Source organism: Giraffa tippelskirchi, chromosome 8 (assembly GCF_054371585.1).
Source record: "Giraffa tippelskirchi isolate mGirTip1 chromosome 8, T2T-mGirTip1v1.2.pri, whole genome shotgun sequence".
Taxonomy (NCBI): Eukaryota; Metazoa; Chordata; class Mammalia; order Artiodactyla; family Giraffidae; genus Giraffa; species Giraffa tippelskirchi.
This window is the reverse complement of record NC_137282.1, coordinates 73424228-73442461: the sequence shown is the minus strand read 5'-3', so window position 1 is coordinate 73442461 and position 18234 is coordinate 73424228. Positions and strand designations below refer to the sequence as shown.

General features: G+C 57.4%; 1 protein-coding gene and 1 long non-coding RNA gene across 8 annotated transcripts; one reads left to right on the top strand and one right to left on the bottom strand.

The window, feature by feature from the left end:
* Positions 1-514: 514 nt before the first annotated feature.
* Positions 515-14788, bottom strand: CLN8 (CLN8 transmembrane ER and ERGIC protein). 7 transcript variants are annotated; one of them, XM_081517418.1, is made up of 3 exons: positions 14719-14788; positions 7673-8285; positions 515-1421 (listed from the first exon to the last, which is right to left on the bottom strand). In XM_081517418.1, the coding sequence occupies exons 2-3, from the start codon at positions 8198-8200 to the stop codon at positions 1122-1124; spliced, it is 828 nt and encodes a 275-aa protein (XP_081373544.1). In that variant the 5' UTR covers positions 8201-8285; positions 14719-14788; the 3' UTR covers positions 515-1121. The 7 variants fall into 7 exon arrangements, with proteins under 7 accessions (XP_081373544.1, XP_081373542.1, XP_081373539.1 ...); XM_081517416.1 differs by lacking the exon at positions 14719-14788 and adding an exon at positions 13151-13480 and having other exon boundaries at positions 7673-8435; XM_081517413.1 differs by lacking the exon at positions 14719-14788 and adding an exon at positions 13151-13480 and having other exon boundaries at positions 7673-8402.
* LOC145516280 (uncharacterized) lies at positions 13822-16532 on the top strand. Its single transcript, XR_014061256.1, has 2 exons — positions 13822-14856; positions 15293-16532. It is a non-coding gene; the product is annotated as an uncharacterized LOC145516280 (long non-coding RNA).
* Positions 16533-18234: the final 1702 nt, after the last annotated feature.

The following is an 18234-nucleotide window of genomic DNA, read 5'->3' as shown; positions in this document are numbered from 1 at the left end:
GAAAGTCGGTCAGGGTGGAGCCAACACCAGCTTGGCCGAGACAAGATGCAGACACAACCCGGAAGGTCAAAGTCCCAGTGAGGGTCACGTGGGAATCAAGCTGACTGTTTCAGATCTTAACCTGAGTTTTGAGCACGTGAAGACATATCATCACAGCTGCATCTCCAAGACGGAAAACCTCCGTGGCAAGGTGAATGGCACTGAGCTACACACGGACGTGCCTTCAGGTGCTGTAAACGTCGGTCACTTTATTCAAGTTCTGGGCGGTGGAAACAGCCTGCTTGGCCCCCAGGGTCTGCACGAGGGGGAGAAGCACCAGGAGGAACGGGTTTGCTGGGTGTGTTTAACGTTGAAACCGCCTCTCCAGGTGACGCAAGCAGGTGTTACCCCTCCTGACCCGTGTGCGGCCGAGTCTCAGCACCAGAAGGCGCCCCCCACCCCCGCGCTCCCCAGGGCACACGAGACTCTCACGACCAATAAATGTGTTTTCCAAAAACACTCAAGGGCACTTTCAACAGATACAAGCTTTTCATTTTAATTGCACATTCGTGGCAAGAATAAGATGTCAGCACTGTCAATTAAACCGTGGGGCCAACACGTGAGGGTGGCGGCAGGGCTGGTCACCAGGAGGAAGGAAGGGGGCCTGCAGTCCAGCACCGCTGGGGCCCGGGCCCCCCGACGGCTCCCTGACTCGAAACCTACAGCGATTAGGAGGAAGGGGCTGGCTGGACACTTAGTTAAAAGCAGCTCTAACATCTAGACAAGTGATTCCTCACATCTCCCTCCACGCATCAGCAGAGCCACACAAAAGGGAAACAAGATTCTCACTTGGATAAGCTTCGCTGGGGAGAAGCCCCCTTGGCGGCCCCAGGACTGCTGACAGGGTGACGACCTGCGGGCCTTCTCTCCTGCCCACGCGAGCAGGGCCGTGAGGAGGTTGCAGGGATGCCTCGGGGGCTGCCCCGCGGCACAGGCCGGGCGGGACGTCGTCCCTGGGCACGTCCACTCCGGGCCGCCCGGCGCCACGCGGCACGCACGCACGCCCGGGGCAGGCACACCTGGCGTCGGGGTCGGAGTCGGCGTCGGCGTTGGGGGCGGCCACGGGCTGGGGGCCAAGGCTGCTACCTGGCCTTCTTGGGCGGCGCCGGCCCGTTGGGGCGGCCAGGTGCGAAGTTCCAGTCCACGGGGTTGAGCAGCTGCTGCGTCTTCTTGCGGGTCCAGTAGGGGTTGATGAGCAGCGTGAGGAGGGCCAGGCCGACCACGAAGAGCGCCAGGTGCGGCGGGAAGAGGCTGCGGGCCAGGCTGGCCCAGTGGCCCAGACACACCCACCACATGTGGTAGGTGAGCACCATCCGGCAGTGGAACAGGTGCACCATGGCCCACTGGTTCAGCCTCCAGAGCCGTGAGTCCGCACAGCCGGCCTGTCGGGGGCAGAGCGCGGTCAGGGCCGCGGCCGTGGGCCTCCCGCTGCCTCCCGCTGCCCACCCGGCCCGCCGCCGCCCAGCGCCTCACGCCACCGCCCTCCCTGGGACTCCCCCAGGGTCGTGCACACACTGCACCCAGCCAGTGACTAGGCGATGCTGGGAGACACGCCCATCACCCGTGACCAACCTCCCCAGGCCCTGGGAGACAGGCTCGGGATGAGATCTGTCCCTGTTTGTCTTCTGGCACTGTCACCCCAGTAGCCCAGGGACACAAGCCCAAACGGACTTGCCCTAAAATTATTTTAAATTCACAGTAAAACTAGCTGCAGCCAAAACCCAACAGGAAACTTGAAGACTCTGCACAGCAGACTGTGTGCACAGACATGGGACTTCATGGCTTGTGGAGGGGATCTCGCTGCACCGGGACGGCCCGCTCGCCCCACACCCACAAGCTTGTGCACCCTGGCCTCTCCTCGCCGCCCTGGGCCACACTGGGGCTGGGGCTCCCCCCTCCCAGGAGAGGGCCCATCTGGAACGTGCAGAGGAGAGGGGTCCAGGGAGGCACTGCCATGGGCCAGGCAGCCGGGCGACCCTGGGAACAGGGTGGCTTCGCTGCAGCTGCACCTGCCGAATCCTGAAGGGACATGGACACCGGCCTCTGGAGAGACCACACCGTCGCAGAGGAAGACCCTAACCCCTCGGAGCTGCAGAAGGTGTACACACAGCTCTGACACGGAAAGACGAGAAGCAACGGGAGCCGTGACCCAGGGCCAACTTCAAACAGGCGGAAAAGCAGGTTGCTTCCTTGTCTGAAGTACTGTGAACTTCCAGAAATAACTTTAGAGAAAATGTGAGTTGCCCGCCGTTTCTAGACCAGACATGACCGTGTCTTCTTCTACTACCAGGGATGTTTAAATCATCTGCAGATAATACCCAGAGAAGCACCCCATTTATTCCAGCAGTTTTAAATATTAAAAACTCCATTTACATTAGCCTCTACCAAGCCTAGACTAAGAAATGAGTGTGAAGAATAGCAGAAGGACGAGGCAGAGTGAAACAGCAGGGAGCGGGGAGCGCTACGACCCTAACGGGTCTTCGGAAAAAGTCTTGGATGAATTGAGGCACATTATGTTCTTGGATGGAAAACACTCAAAAGACATTACATTCTTCCAAATAAGAGAATTCCTCCCTCCGTATTTTATCACTTTAAAATAACTCTAAATAATTCCACCCATGCAGTAAATGCACCAGGAGAGCTGAAGGTGCCTCAGTAAAGGATGAAATATGGTGACACTTCCGAAATAAGGTGATGCCAGTGCAAGAAATAAACAACGCAAAGTGCAGAAATAAGTAAAACATATGGAGAGCTGATACTGGGCAGCATTTCAACTCTCCAGGGAAAGGATGGATGATGTAATTACATCGGGATGCTTGCTCATTTCCTGGGAAATCCAGTGGGATCTCACTTCCCATCTTACTGAAAAATACTTTTTTTCAAATGGATTAAATGTCAATATTTCAAAGAAAAAGAAAACCACAGAGTACTAGGGAAAAAACACAGTTCTATAGAAACAGTTTTATACCCACTGCATGGGGCAGGCATTCTCCACTTTATGTCGGTCAGAATCATGATTCACACAAGTAAAATTCCTTAAACTGTACAATTAGACAGAAAAGAGTGCTTCTCAAACACCAAAACATGTAAGGTTTGAGGCTTTCAATGATACGATTCCTCACATGAGAAAGATTTAGCCTTTGCCTCGGCCCGAAGGACGTTAAATGTACAAACTGTTGAGTGGGGGTGTGAGCTAAGCGTGCCTTGGGGTGCACACACAAAGTGCAGAGTCAGTTGTGAATGCTTGGGAAACAGGGGGCCACTGCTCATCCTTTCCACCCAAGCGGCCAGCAAGCCATCTTCTGTCCACTGAGCTGTCTCCTCCAAAGTTCACTAAATGTTCTCTTTTCCATGGTTTCCCCACATACTGAAAGCGGTCCTCTTAAATCACTAATATCCACACCAGAAGCATGAACTTTTACTCCTACAATAATTACATTAAGGTCAGAAAACTCCAAGCTTGAGAACCGAGCATCTTTGCTCTTACTTGGGCACTAAAATTCTTGCATTCATCATCACCAAATGCTCTGAGAAAAGCTGGGTCAGTAACAATCTAAGACTTAACCATGCAAGGCTCCTTTGTCTAGGTTGGATCCCAGCAGGTAGTGTGCCTGGTATATATTTATACATAAATTCACTGTTGTTTTTTTTTTTAATATCATCTCATTTGCACCTGAATTAGTGTCTCTGTCGATGAATCAGCTTAGATGTCTGAGTGTGTAATTCATTTATTATTATTTCTAAACAGCATTTCAGAACCAAACTGAAGGAGGAAACAAGCATGAGCCCCCCTGGGGTGTAAACTACATCACACTGGTGGTGATGTCTGGTCCTGACGCCCGCCCGCATCTCATCAAACCAGAGTCCACGGAGAGAGTGCCTGGACCCTGAAGCCTGATGAAGCAAGAACTCGGCAGCTTTACAAAAGGCTTAGAAGGGATTCAGCATCCTAGCGGCATTTACTCCCAAGGCTCAACAGGACCTGAACTAGAAGAACTAGTCTACCTGGACACGCTGGCTCTGAGTGGTCCTAGCTGAGGGGACAGCTATGCTGTGGGGCTACTGACCACGTGGTAAACACAGCAAGGCTCCAAGAAGGGGGTCCCATCCCTGGATCCCCCTTTTGCATTTCTATCCTGAGTGAATGGCATCCAAACACTTCAGAGGAAAAAGACCCCAAACAAAGTGCCCCTCTCTGGGGTCCACCACACAGCTGGGGTCTGTCTGCTTCCTGAGGAGGGAGGCTGCCCCACCTGGGGAGGAGCTGCCGAAGACCACCCTCCACCGGTGCCTGACGTGTGAGGGGCGCTGGGGGAGGCCTGTGTGAGCTGCAGGCCACAGGCAAACTCCATTGTGAGGAATCAGGGACCCACGGAAAGGGCCCTGCCCCCAGGACAGGCCCCCTGCAGCGATAGGATGGTCCATGTCCCACAGCCCCCTGGGGTCAGGAGGAGACCCCAGCTCCCTGCTTCACGCAGAAGAGGGAGGGGCTGGGGCATCTGGCACCCCAACTTGTTGGCGGGGCTCCCAACAGGTAAGCAGACAAAAGCCACAGCCTCTGTCTTTCCCCAGGAGGATGCGGACAAGAAGCCCCGGGTTGGGCCGATCGGTGGGATTCCTCCAGGTTGAGGATGGTCGTGAGCTGGGCAGAGGTCAGCTCTGTCTGACGCACGGACTCCCCAACAGAGGCCCGGAGATGAGGGAGAACCTTTCACTCCACACAGAGGGGCAGGACCCATCCCCAGGCCTGCGGAGGGGAGTCCCATGGACCGTCAGAGGACGCTCCCGGGGGCAGGAGGACACACGGGCAGAGTGGGTTGCTGAGCTTCCCCGGTGGGTGGCCGAGGGGCTGGGAATCTGCCTGCCAGTGCAGGGACGGGGCCCCACACGCCGCGGAGCAGCGAAGCACGTGCGCCACAGCTGCCGAGCCTGAGTGCCCTGGAGCCCATGGTCTGCAACAGGAGAAGCCACGGTGACGAGAAGCCCGACACTGCGACCACAGAGCCTGCGTGCTGCAGCAGAGACCCCGCGCAGCCAAGAGAGACACCTGACTTTTAACAATGGAACGTTAGCGAAGAGATGGAATGTAAAAAAAGTCCCAGCGGAAACCAAGGAGCTGAAGAACAGAATAAGTGACCTGGAAAACTCACTGCGGAGGTCGCCAGGCATGCACAGGTTCAGTGTAAAGTGTGTCAGTTCCTCAATAGTGTCTGACTCTTTGCAACCCCCTGGACTGTAGCCCACCAGGCTCCTCTGTCCATGGGATTCTCCAGGCAAGAATATGGGAGTGGGTTGCCTTTTCCTTCTTCAGGGGATCTTCCCGACCCAGGGATCGAACTCAGATCTCCCACATGGCAGGCAGATTCTTTACCATCTGAGCCACATGGGAGGTGTACAGTGTAACCCCTGCCAAAACTCCAATGGCATTTTTAACAACAATAAAAATCTAAAGTTCACACGAAACCACAGAAGACCCCAAATACCCGAATCAATCTTGAAAGAAAAGAACAAAGCTAGAGAAACCACATCTTCTGATTTCAAACCCTATTACAAACCTAGAGGAATCAAAGCTGCATGAACTGAGAGACCAAGAGAGACCAGAGGAACAGCATCAAGAGCCCAGAACATATCCACACGCGCAGGTGCCAGAGCCACACAGCAGGAAGGGGTGGTCTCTTTAGTCAGTGCCACTGGGAAACTGCACATTCATGCCTAGAAGAATGAAACGGAGCCCCTATCTCACACTCTACACAGAAATCAACTTGAGATGGACTGAAGGCTGAAATGTAAGATCCAACACTCCTAAAAGCACACAAAGGGAAACGCTTCATGGCAATGATTTCATGAACATTATACCAAGAAAAAAGACAACTGGAACATAAATGACTGGGATGACAAACTAAAAAGTTTCTTCAAAGCAAAGGAAACAACAGAGTGAAAAGGCAACCTACAAAGCGGGAGACAGTATCTGCCAACCACGTGTATAGTAAGAGATTAACCTTGAACATATGAACTGCAGGGCTTCCCTGGTGGCCCAGTGGTAAGGAATCCCGCCTGCCACTGCAGGAGACCCAGGCTTGACCTCTGATCCAGGAAGACCCCACGTGCTGCACAGCAATTAAGCCCTTGAGCAACATCTACTGAGCCTACACTCTGGAGGCCAGGAGTCGCAGCTGCTGAGCCCACAAGCCCCAGAGCCCATGAGCTGAAACAAGAGACGCCTCCACAGCGAGAAGCCTTGCATTGCAACTGGAGGGAAGAGCCTGTCCTCTGTAACTAGAGGAAAGTCTGAGCAGCAACGAAGACCCAGCACAGCCAAAAATAAATAAATAAAACCACAAAGTCGTTTTTTAAAACAGGACTACAACTCAGCAGTAAAAAATAACAAAGAATCTGATTTATACATGGGCCAAGGACTTGAACGGCTTTCCAAAGATGACACGCAAATGGCCAACAGACAGATGAAATGAAAACACGCTCTCTGTCACCAGGCATCAGGGAAAAGCAAGACCGAAGCCAATGAGCTAACATCCAAGAAACAAAGAAAACACATCGGTGAGGACGTGGAGAAACTAGGACTCTGTCTGCGCTGCTGGTGGGAACACAGAACGCGCAGCCACTGTGGGAAACAGTGTGGGGTCCGTGTCTAAAAACGGAACTGCCTGAGGGCCCAGAAAAGGAACTGAAACCAGGGTCTGGAGTGCCTCAGCACCCCCGTGTTCACCGTGGTGCGAGCCACAGGAACTGGGACTGAAGCGCCCCGCGCGCTCCCTAATGGACGGCGGGGGAGGAGAACGCACTTCACACTGGAAAACTGCTCAGCCTGAGAAAAGGAGGGAGCTCTTCAGAGTGCAGCAGCATGGCTGGACCCGGAGGACGCTCACCCAGGGACCCAAACCAGGACAGGAAAGACGAGGCATCCGACAGTCCCAGAGTCAACCCGCAGAGGGCGGCTGCGGGGCGGAAGGGCGGCTGCGGTGAGTTACCGACCGACAGGCAGCACGTGTCAATCAGACGAGACGAGTAAGCGCCAGAAACCTGCTGCACACGTGTCCTACGGCTGACAGTACTGTGCTGGCCACGAAGATGTGTGCAAAATAACGATAAGGTGAAATAAAACCTTCAAGAGATGTATATAGACACACAGAAAAAGCACGTTTTCAAGGGCTTACAAATACTGTCTACTGAGACCTCCCTGGCAGTCCAGTGGTTAAGAATCCACTTTCCAACGCAGGGGACATGGGTTTGATCCCACTCGCCAGGGGCAACTGCAGCTAAGCCTGTGAGCCACAACTATGGAGCCACAGCGCCAGCATGAAGACCCGACACAGGCAAACCAGTGAGAATCTACCAAAAACCCCCGTCCACTAAGACAGGCACAATATCCACCACGTCTTCTCCTGCCATGGGCTGGAAGCCTGAAAGAGTTGCTTAAAATTATTACAATGGAATTCGATCAGAATGAGCTTCCTCCTGCCTTTACGCTCTAACCCAGCCTGGGGACAGCACAGGCCACAAGGGGCCAGCAGCAGGGGCATCAGGGGTGAAGGGACCACGCTCAGCCACTGCCCTCCCTCCGTAGCCGGGCGCAGAGGCTCTGGAGGAACCGACCAGGCGGGTGTGGGGCGCCTACCTTCAGCAGCATCCAGGAGATGCAGGTGAAGGGCGTGCTCATCTCCAGGAGCAGCGTGACCATGGGCAGGTAGTGGCCGGCTTGGAGGTTGACCGCCGAGCCGAGAAACCCCAGGAAGGCGAAGAGGTGGTGCACAGCCAGGAAGCCGTCGAAAGTGCGGAAGAGCACATTGGACACGTGAAGGGCGAGGTTCTCGAAGAAGAAGAAGCCAGTCGCCGTGGTGAGGTGGAACCAGCACCAGTCCTGCTGGCCGAGCGCCTTGTCGGCCTGGAGCACGGGGTCCAGCAGCAGCGCCCACAGCCCCGCTGCAGTGCCCTGGACGCCGAAGACTGCGCGTGTGGCTGCCAGGTTCCAAAAGACCTGCTCGCGGGCCACCAGCGAGCGGTAGGTGGCGTTCAGGGAGGAGGACAACCAGTGGCAGACCACGAAGACGCCCAGATAGAAGGCACAGCCGGCGGCTGCCAGTGCCCAGCGGACCTGCCCGGAGGTGTAGTCCAGGTCAAGGGCGCCGGCACCCAGGAGGCTCATGCTGCCCACGTCGTCTCGGCCAGGCCGGGGTCTGCACGCTGCGCCAGGGCCGCGGCCCCCGGACCCTCATGCACCCGTCCTCACCCTGGAGAAGAACAGAGCCTGACCTTCTGCTGGCCGGACGGAGCAGCAAGCAGGCTGCGCCTGCGCCAGGGAGACGGTCACAGCACGGGTAACAAGCCTCCACCTTGTGCTTCTGCGTCTGGGTGACACAAACACAGCAAGAAAGCTTCCGCTGGAGGGACAGAGGCACGAGAGACACTGTCGTGACAGACGGAGGGGGTGTGGACGGGGCAGGGAAAGACACGGGCCCGACTCATCTGTGTGTGCACGTGTGTGTGCGTGTATCTCTGCGTGTACATCTGTGTGTACATCTGTGCATACATGTATTTCTGTGTGTACATCTGTGTGTATGTGTATCTCTGTGTGTACATCTGTATGTGTAACTATGTGTGTACATCTCTGTGTGCGTGTATCTGTGTGTGTGTATCTCTGTGATCTCTGTGCGTACGTGTATTTGTGTGTGTGTATCTGTGTACATCTGTGTGTACATCTATATGTGTACACATCTCTGTGTATGTATATATCTATATTTCTGTCTACTGTGATGTTCTGACATCTGGACTCCCAAGACGCCACCCCACCAGCCAAGGGCCCACCAGGAGCCACCCGCGACCTGTGCCAAGCCCCCGGCCAGGCCTGGCCTCCGCCACCTGCCCTGCCTCCAGGAGAGGACACTCCTCTGCCCGTGTCACCCCGGCCGGGTGCCCGGCAGCTCAGAACACCCCTGTCACCCAAAGCCCAGAGAAATCACTAGAACAGGCCAGTCTCGTGTGTTCACCCCACCCTGCCTGCCTTTCCCTGGAAACCCCAGGACAGGCCGTGGCCTCCATCCCCCTCTGTCCTGTCCTCTGCCCCTGACCCCCCGGCCCCGCCTCTGGGCCCTGTGAGCACCATGGGCTTTGTCGTCCTCCGTGGCCACACCTGCCTGACCCTCTCAGAACAGAACCCAGAGCCGTCTGGTCCCGCAGGGGTCAGCTTCCAGCCCCACAGGGTGGGGGCAGCTCTGACGGGAGTGGGCCGGGGAGTGAGACGGAAGCCTCACGGTGCAGAGCCGAACCCCACGCAGGGGCCGCGCGACCCTGAGCTCTGCTGAAAGGCAGCCCCTCCCGAGCCTTCGCCCTGTCCGGCCCCTCCCTTCACACGTTCCCCCGGCACTGCGCTCCGAGCCAGCACCTCACTTCATGGAGCTCTGTCTTGAAATGGGGGTTCCCCTTCCCCTGTGACCCTGAAAAGCTCTGACTAAACAACTTGAGCTCACTAGGGGAGTGGCCCGTACAGGTGCCCCTTCTCCACAGCTGGGGGACCCCAGGGCCCTGGGACTAAAGAACCAGACAGAGCGGTGGGTTCTGACCCCGGCTCCACTGTTTAGGAGTGGGAACCCAGGAGCCCAGAGTCTGACTGCAGGACAGAGGCTGGCTGAGCGGAGGGCAGGAGCGGACGCTGGGCTGCTGACCGGACGTCTGCTCGGCTCACAGGGACCGCGGATTCCCAGGAGCCGGGCGAGCCCAGGCCGCTCCGCGGGTCTCTGACCACCGTGTGCTCAGGCCCTCAGAGCCGGGCCAGGGGCCTCAGGCCACCTGCGGGCACGTCTGTTCCTTTCAATCACGCGGAGCGCCCCGGGCGCCTGCCCAGGGCCTGCCCTCACTGCCCTGAAGGGCCAGCTGCAGGCGTGTCTGACATGCCCAGGTGCCCGAAGCAGGTGCGGAACCACATGCCCGGTGCCCCCAGCTCTAGGGCCCGGCGACCCTGAGGAGCGGTGGTTTAGTGGCTTCCTTTTCTTAACCAAGTGAACGTAACTGAGAGCGTGTGAACGCCTCCTGTGTGCTGCAGGTGGTTTTAACTGTGAGCCAAGTTAAAAACCAAGCCAAACCCGGTCATCCCAGAGAGAAACCCTGGGATGGACCAGCACCCCACACGCCACGTCCCCTCCTCTGACCTCCCTGCTGCCCACCAGGCAGCACATGGAGACGTGCGGTCCTGAGGGGCCGGGCAGAGGGGACGGGAGGGTGGGAAGTGGAGACGCGAGGCCACAGCAGAGTTGATCACCAGCCTCTGAGGACACAGGAGAAGCGGCCTGAGGTCAAGGCGGAGGGGAGGGTGGCTCCCAGCACCCAGGAGCCAGGGAAACCATGGGCCTCCAGAGTCACTGACGGGCAACCTCAGCTGGGTTCCGGGTCCTCACGCCTTCCAGGATCTGTGCTGAGGTCAAGGCAGACACTGAAGCTCTCAGGCCAGACAGAGCCGAGGTGGGGACCCATCAGACACACGGACACAACTCCCTGTACAGACCCGGGAACCGACCCCAGGACTCCGACCCCAGCACCCAACCCCAGTACCCGACCCCCAGGACTCCACCCCAGGACTCCACCCCCAGGACCTGACCCCAGTACTCCACCCCCAGGACCCGACCCCAGTACTCCACCCCCAGGACTCAACCCCAGTACCCGACCCCCAATACTCCATCCCCAGGAACCGACCCCAGTACACGACCCCCAATATTCCATCCCCAGGACCCGACCCCAGTACTCCACCCCCAGGACCCGACCCCAGTACTCCACTCCTAGGACCCAACCCCAGTACCCGACCCCCAATACTTCATCCCCAGGACCTGACCCCAGTACTCCACCCCCAGGACTCCACCCCCAGGACCCAACCCCAGGACCCGACTCCAGTACTCCACCCCCTGGACCCAATCCCAGTACTCCACCCCCAGGACTCCACCCCAGTACCTGACCCCAATACTCTACCCCCAGTACCCGACCCCAGGACACGACCCCCAGTACTCCATCCCCAGGACTCCTCCCCAGTACCCGACCCCCAGTACTCCACCCCCAGGACCTGACCCCAGGACACGACCCCAGTACTCCACGCGCAGGACTCAACCCCAGTACTCCACCCCCAGGACCTGACCCCAATACTCTACCCCCAGGACCCAACCCCAGTACCTGACCCCCAGTACTCCACCCCCAAGACCTGACCCCAGGACATGACCCCAGTACTCCACGCCCAGGACTCAACCCCAGGACACGACCCCCAGTACTCCACCCCAGTACCCGACCCCCAGTACTCCACCCCCAGTACTTGACCCCAGTGCTCCACCCCCAGGACCTGACCCCAGGACCCGACCCCAGTACTCCATCCCCAGGACTTGACCCCAGGACCTGACCCCAGGATGCGACCCCAGTACTCCACCCAGGACCCAACTCCAGGACCCGAACCCAGTATTCCACCCCCAGTACTCCACCCCCAGGACTCCACCCCAGTACCTGACCCCCAGGACTAGATCCCAGTATAGCCGCCCCACCCTGGTCATTGCTCAAGCCCTCCCTGAACACACCCTCCTGCACAGCTGCCTGCTCAGAGCTTCTGGGCAGGTTGGGCAGGTCCAACCTGTCACCCTGGGCCTTGGGGACACACAGGTGAGGTGACCCATCTGAGCCATGAGGGGACAAGGCCAGGCCTTGGGTTGGAGATGGTCTGCAGGAACATAATTGGCGGCCAGACAGCCCCCAGAACCCCGAGGTGGCACTGCTGCCCCTTGGCAAGTGGCACCCCAGGGTGCAGCCGGGCCCTGCTCAGGAAGGCAGCACAGACCAGAGGGCGGCAGGCAGAGCTCCAGCGGCTCAGCGCCTGCCCCCCACCCCACCACCCCCCTCACCTTTTAGGCAAGGGGACCCGGGGCCAGCTGGTCCTGTGGCAGCAGGCTGGCCTTACCTCAGGCCCCAGCTCTAGGTCACTGTCACTTCCCCCTGCATAGCCACACCCAGGAGCACGGACCCACTGCTCTTTCAGTCCTGGGTGGCTCCGGGGCTGGAAATCAATCCATGTACAAACCTCGTCTCACTCTTTCACAAGATTTGGTGGTTTCGGCCGCGGCCCTGCATTGGACCAGGTGTTTTAGGAACCTGAAGAGGAGAGTTTCCGCAGCCCCGTCCCAGGCACAGGGCTCTTGCCACCAGAGCAGGTGTGAGCTCCCACTGGCTTTCTTATAGCACCCCGGGCTGCTTGCAGGCCCCTGAAGGTCACCTGACCTTCCAGGGCACACAGCAGGTCTATTCAGCGGGGACCGCGCAGTGAGGTCAGCCAGAAGCACCGATGAGGTGCAGCGTCCCTGAACTATCCCCCACCCCAACTGCCGTCCTGGCGCTGGCTCTGTCCTCTCTGAGGGTCTTTCCTCAGTGAGTGAGTTCAGCCTGATCTGTGCTCCCTGTTTGCTCAGGAATTACGCTTCTCTATTTTGAGAATTAACATTGTTTTTCCAAAATTAAAAGACATGCTCAACGTGGTAAAGCAATCATACTCCAAAAAAAAAAGAATATCACTGATTTGATGATGCAGAGCAGAGCTCATGTGAAGACATGCAGGAAGATCCCGCTGAGTTAAAGATGTGGCAGCAACTGATGGCTTGGAGAGAACCAGCCAAGTCTTTAAAAACTGGTCAATTTCCATCTCACCTTGTGGAGCTCTCCTCTTTTACTTTTCAGTACTTTCCATCTCCTAAAAAAAGCTCCTATTCTCTATTCCACCCACAAAATTGCATCCTTTTAATCTGCAGTGTTCTCCAAGTTTTAAAAAAGAGGTGTTCTCCAAGTTTTAAAATGGTACAACCCATTTTATGTCAATTTTAACGCAGAATAAACTTACTTTTTGACATACAAAAAGTAAGTTAAAAAACATGCTCAATGAACATAATTCAGAAAATATAAACAACTCCTACAGCGAGCACGACCTGGTCTCGGCCGGCCTGTCAGCGTCCTCGCGCACCGCCTGCGGACTGCACCCCTCCCACAGCGGCCCGAGCCCCGCGCGGCTCACCTGGGACCGGAGCGACCAGACTACTGCCCGGCCCACCTGCGGACAGGACGACCTGTCCCTCTGCATGCTCACCTGAGGACGGAGCGACCCGATCCTTGCTGGACCACCTGCGCGTGGGGCGATCAGACCCCCGCGCGGCTCACCCGAGGACTGAGCGACCAGACCACTGCCCGGCCCACCTGCGAACCGGACGACCTGACCCCCTGCGCGCTCACCTGAGGACTGGCGAGCCGGACCCCCGCCCCCACAGTCCAGGCCCGGCCGTCAAGCACCGCTGGCCGCACCTGGTGGGCGCGGGGCTCCTCGGCGCGGGGCTGGAGCGCTCAGATAGCTGAGGAAACGCGGATCAGCAGGAGAACCCGCCCCAGCCCGGCGCCCACCGGAGCACCGCGGCGTCACGGCGCCCCGCATGCGCGTCCGGGGGCGTGGCCTCCCGCCTGTGGGCGATACCAAGACCGCGGGCCGGACGGGGGCGCGGGCCGTACCACCGCACGCAGGGGGCGCGGGCCGTACCACCGCACGGAGGGGTCGTACACGAGCGTGGGGCGGGTTGGAGCTCTCCGGCCTCTAGGGAACCAGCCGGGGGCGCCCCCCTCACGGCCCAGGTCGGTTCCTCCGGGCCGAGTTGGACCAGGAAAGGGCCGCCGGTCCCGCACTCGCGGGGAACGCGGCCCAGCCACGCCTCGGTTCCCCCGCCGCGCCCCGCGGAGACACCCGGCGCAGCCCCGGGGACCCGCCCCGGCAGAGGCCGCGGGCGCAGTTTCCCCTCGGCCGGGCAGGTGACCGGCTCCCTCTAGGCTGGCCGCGCGCGCGCCGGGGCAGCCGGGTCCGGGCCCCGGCTGGGGGCGCGTGCCCGGGGCAGGGACCGCGCTGCTGCCCGGCGGCTCGCGGGGCCGTGGGGGTGCGGGTGAACCCTGCGCCCGCGTCCTCTCCGCCGCCTGGCCCCCGCCCAGCGTGGGGGCCTCGCCCCGGGCGCACGGGGCCGGGCTCCGGAGCGCCGGGACCACCTCCCGGCCCGAAGCCAGGCAGCCCTGCGCCCCGGATGGAGCAGCGGGGAGAGGCTGTGAGACCCCGCTGACCCGCGGCCCCCGCGCACACCCGGCCGCCCGCGTGCTCCCTTGTCCCCGGCAGAGCCGTCCCCGGGGTCTCACCCCCGAGCGTGTCTGTCTCCAGGACACTTGTCACCGCTGGGCATCCTGTGCTCTCATGCCTTTGTCCCGGTTCCCTGTTGATTTTCTGACTGCGGTGTTACTAGCCCCTGGGCCCGTGCCCGACACCTCCGCGGTGACCAGTGACCAGTGTGGGTGCGGCAGAAACAGCCCGTGGGGTCCCGTGGGAAGCGGGCTCTGCCCTCCCGCCCCAGCCTGACCCGCTGCCTGAGGCCCCCGGCTTCACGACTGAGCTGCAGGAAGGCCTGCCAGCCCGCAGACTCCGCAGTCTTCTGCCCCGTAACCCGTGAGGAGAACCACGGCCTCAGCTACCTTTCAGGACTTCTCTGAGGATGAAATAAGACATGGAAATGATCAGCGCCCTTGAAAAGAAAGTATCAACGATTACTGTGTCCCTCCAGCACACTGGAGGTTTCCGCTCACATTAGGCTTGGCTCGTTGTCTAGTTTAGGCTGAACCCCGGAGTCCTACCTGTCCTGTGCAAATAGATGTGAACCGCTGGGGGAGCCACCGCCTCCCTGCCTCTGCTCCGGAGCACAGCGCTCCGTCCCTCCGCGCGATGGTGACCAGGCTGCCTTGCAGAGGAGGAGCTGGGGTCGGCGGCGCCAGGTGATGACTTGCTAGTCACACAGGCAGTAAATTCCTCAGTACCTTCAAGGGTCTTGTCATCTGCTCTGCTATCTTTAAAGCATCGTGATAAAAGCAGTCATGTTTTCCAAAAATTACAGGTGTACCTAGTGGTAAATAACTGGGGGAATTGAGAAGACTGTGAATGAAATGCCCCTGATTCCTGCCCTGGATCTGTCCTCCCTGGTGAGGCACCTGCCTTCCCAGCCTGGCCACTGGCCTCCTGCAGTCCACCTTCTCCCACTTGGACCCCTCTCCCTGCTGGGGGTGGTGTGTGTGTGTGTGTGACCAAGCTAAGCCGTTTCTGTAAATGGTAGATTCCTACCTCAGCTGCAGGCACCCTCCCCATGTGTTATAGGTAAGGAAGCCAAGCCGGGGTGAGGGTAACTGACTGACTGACTGGTCCCATTTCCCACAGGGCTCAGGGAGGCTGCGTTTGGGGATCCAAGCTGCGAGGGTGTACAGAAGAGGACCGGAAACACACCTTGTAGAGGAGGTGGCCAGGGCGGCATCTTTCTGATCATATAAGCAGTACATGCTCATTGTTTAATCAAGAAAAAGACAGGTTTTTAGAAGACATTAGCAGATGGGGGTGGGATTTCTCCTCTCTTCCTAAGAACCAAGGTGGGGGGGGATCTCCCCAGTTTTAAACCCGGGAGTCACTCTCCAGAGTGGAGTGACTCTGGAGTGTTACTCTGGAGAATGACACCCCCACACCCTGCTGCCAATCAACAGCTGAAAGCACTGGACCTGTGCTGGCTATCTGCGGACTACGGGTCAGAAACAAGCCCAGACTGGACTCTGGCTATGCTGGCGATCGGGGTCCCCACCAGCTCGAGCCAAGCTGCCCCCCGTCCTCAAAGCCTGACCTTGGGTCTGTCCTTGCACCTTTAGTTCAGCTTTAGCAAAAATCCTGCACTCTGGATATCTGATCAGATTCCTCAGCCCCACCTCCCCATGTTATCACCTGGGTCTCACTGTTGAGTGTCCAGTGAGAATCCCCTGGCCTTGATGATTCCTCCCAGGAACATCTGGTCCCCCAGCCCCCCAGACACACCCTGCTCCTTGGCTGTGACCCCACTTGTCCTTGTTGTATTCAGAGGCGAGCCCAGTCTCCTCCCTGCTGCCTCCAACATGCCGGCCTCCAGGTCCCCACACGGGTCTCATGGTGCCTTGAACCGCAGCTAGTCTTGACAGGGTCAGAGTGAAGGGTCAACGTGGGCGATTAAATAGTTCATCCCACTCGGGGACTGTGAGTAGAACAGTATGGGAGACCCTGTAGGTTCATGATCTCTCAAGAGAGCAGGCTTGCTGAGCAACAGAACTGTGGGATAGAAGCACGAGACACGCCCCCAACAACAAAACAATGGTGACGTGAGGCCCACATCCTGCCCGTGAGCTCAGTAAGTTAGTGATCCCCACAACATGCTCTCTGTACACACAAAAAAGCAGTAATTTGTGGACCTTGCTTGACCGTGTAGAGTCAAGAAAACTCCCCTGCTCAGCCCGGAGGAGGAGGAGCTGATGATGGAAGCATGACCTCTACTCAAGAAAGACGAAGAAGGTCTCCTCCCCTCCCCACTTTTCCTCTGATTGTAAAACTAGCCAGTGCGTTCTCAGGGCATCTCCTATTCTAATAAAGCAGCTTTTATCTGCCACTTTGCCTCTCACCCCATTCTTTCTGCTCCATGTACTGGAGCTCTTTGAAGCCCCCGAAACAGCACCCACTTGGTCTCAGTCTCGTGAATACTAGTTCCTTAACAACTGTGGCAAAACAAAAACTTCCCAGAAAGAAAAGACATTTATCACAGAAAAATGTACCTTCCTAGAGTCATTCCTGCTCCTATGAGTATTCATTATGTCCATTTCTTTCTCGGCAAAGCATATTTTTGAACCACCAAACACGGTGTCTCTGGCTTGGATCCAAGAGACTCAAAACATGCTAAAGGCTCAGGCTGGGGTCTCGACTCTTTCTCGCCAGTTTTACTCCTACTGCTTTGTGACCCCAGAAGGGTTGATTAACCTCTGAGCCATAGGCAGGAGAAGATGAGATTGGTCTAAAGTCTATTCCAGCCGTGGCTAAGACTCTGTGCTCCCAACACAGGGGCCTGTGTTCCATCCATCCCTGATCTGGAAACTAGATCCCACATGCTGCAACTACGAGTTTGCGTGCTGCAGCTAAATCCAACACAGCCAAATAAGTAAAATAAAAATAAATACTGAAAAAAAAGTCTCTTTGGGCATCCAAACTTCTGCTCCTGAGCATCAGCTAAGCCAGGTTCCCTCTGGTGCAAATGACAAGCTGGAAGCTAATGGCTGTCATTATCTTGGCTTACAAAGATTCCTTAAGTCTCCCAAGGCCAAAGACATCACTGTAACAACAAAAATGCCTTGATAAAACTGCTGGTTCAAGGGCTGCAGAGCCAGGCTGCTTCCGGGGCCAACTGAAGTACACCCTCAGCTAGAACACCCCACTCAGGGCCAAGTCTGGACATTCTTGGTTTTCACGGAGTGGGAGAGGGTGCCCTGGATGCTGTACTCGCCGGAAGATGAAGCACAGGAAATGTCAGCCCTGCGGGGGCCGGGGGTGGAGGTGCCCCAGTTATAAACAGAAACCCTGCGAGAGACGCCCCCCAACTAGTCGGTCCAGTTCCACCTCTCCGGTTGGTACCAGATGGTAATCAGGTGACCTGTGAGAAATGCTTAATTCATACCACAGAGAGATTCATAACCTTGATCTCTCATCTCCCTTATTATCTTACAGACAAATTTACAGACTCAAAATTTGCCCTCCATCCCCTGCCAAACAGAGCACAAGGTGATATACACATCAAATACAGAGGCACGTAAAGAAAACGGGATTTAGTGTTCCTACAACGTTAGGTAGAATGTTGTGAGCAGGCAAATCCCAAAAGTAACACTCTGAGACAGGATGTGCACAATTGCCAAACAGCAAAAATCTACCTGAGTGTTTTCAGTTTTTTTCCTGGGAACTGCAGTGCTGAACTCAGAGAGAAGGATGTGAGACTGGGGTCAGCTGAGCAGAAACCATAAGCCGCAATTAGGAAACAGACTCCCTGGTTGCAGGTCTTTCTCTTTTTACAGTCACTGAGCCAAAGGAGCCATCAACGAGCTGACCCGCTCACCAGAGGCTGAGGGCCCCAAATGACCAGACCACCATCATCCTCTGACAAGGTCCTCTGCTCAGTGAGACCAGGGCAGAGTGACTCCGGTCTTATGAATTACTTCGTAGGTGTGGGGAGTGTCACAAGCAAGGTCTGAGTCACTCTGTACAAAAGTCATGCAGCATGAGGGCCATGGGATGCCCACGCGCCACTCGGGGGCAGTGGTCATACCCGG

Excerpts from the sequence above, each read along its gene's own strand:
- CLN8 (XM_081517418.1), bottom strand. The coding sequence starts at position 8,200 with ATGAGCCTCCTGGGTGCCGGCGCCCTTGACCTGGACTACACCTCCGGG. Across the intron at positions 1,422-7,672 it reads TCTCCTGGATGCTGCTGAAG|GCCGGCTGTGCGGACTCACG; the intron begins GTAGGCGCCCCA and ends TGCCCCCGACAG.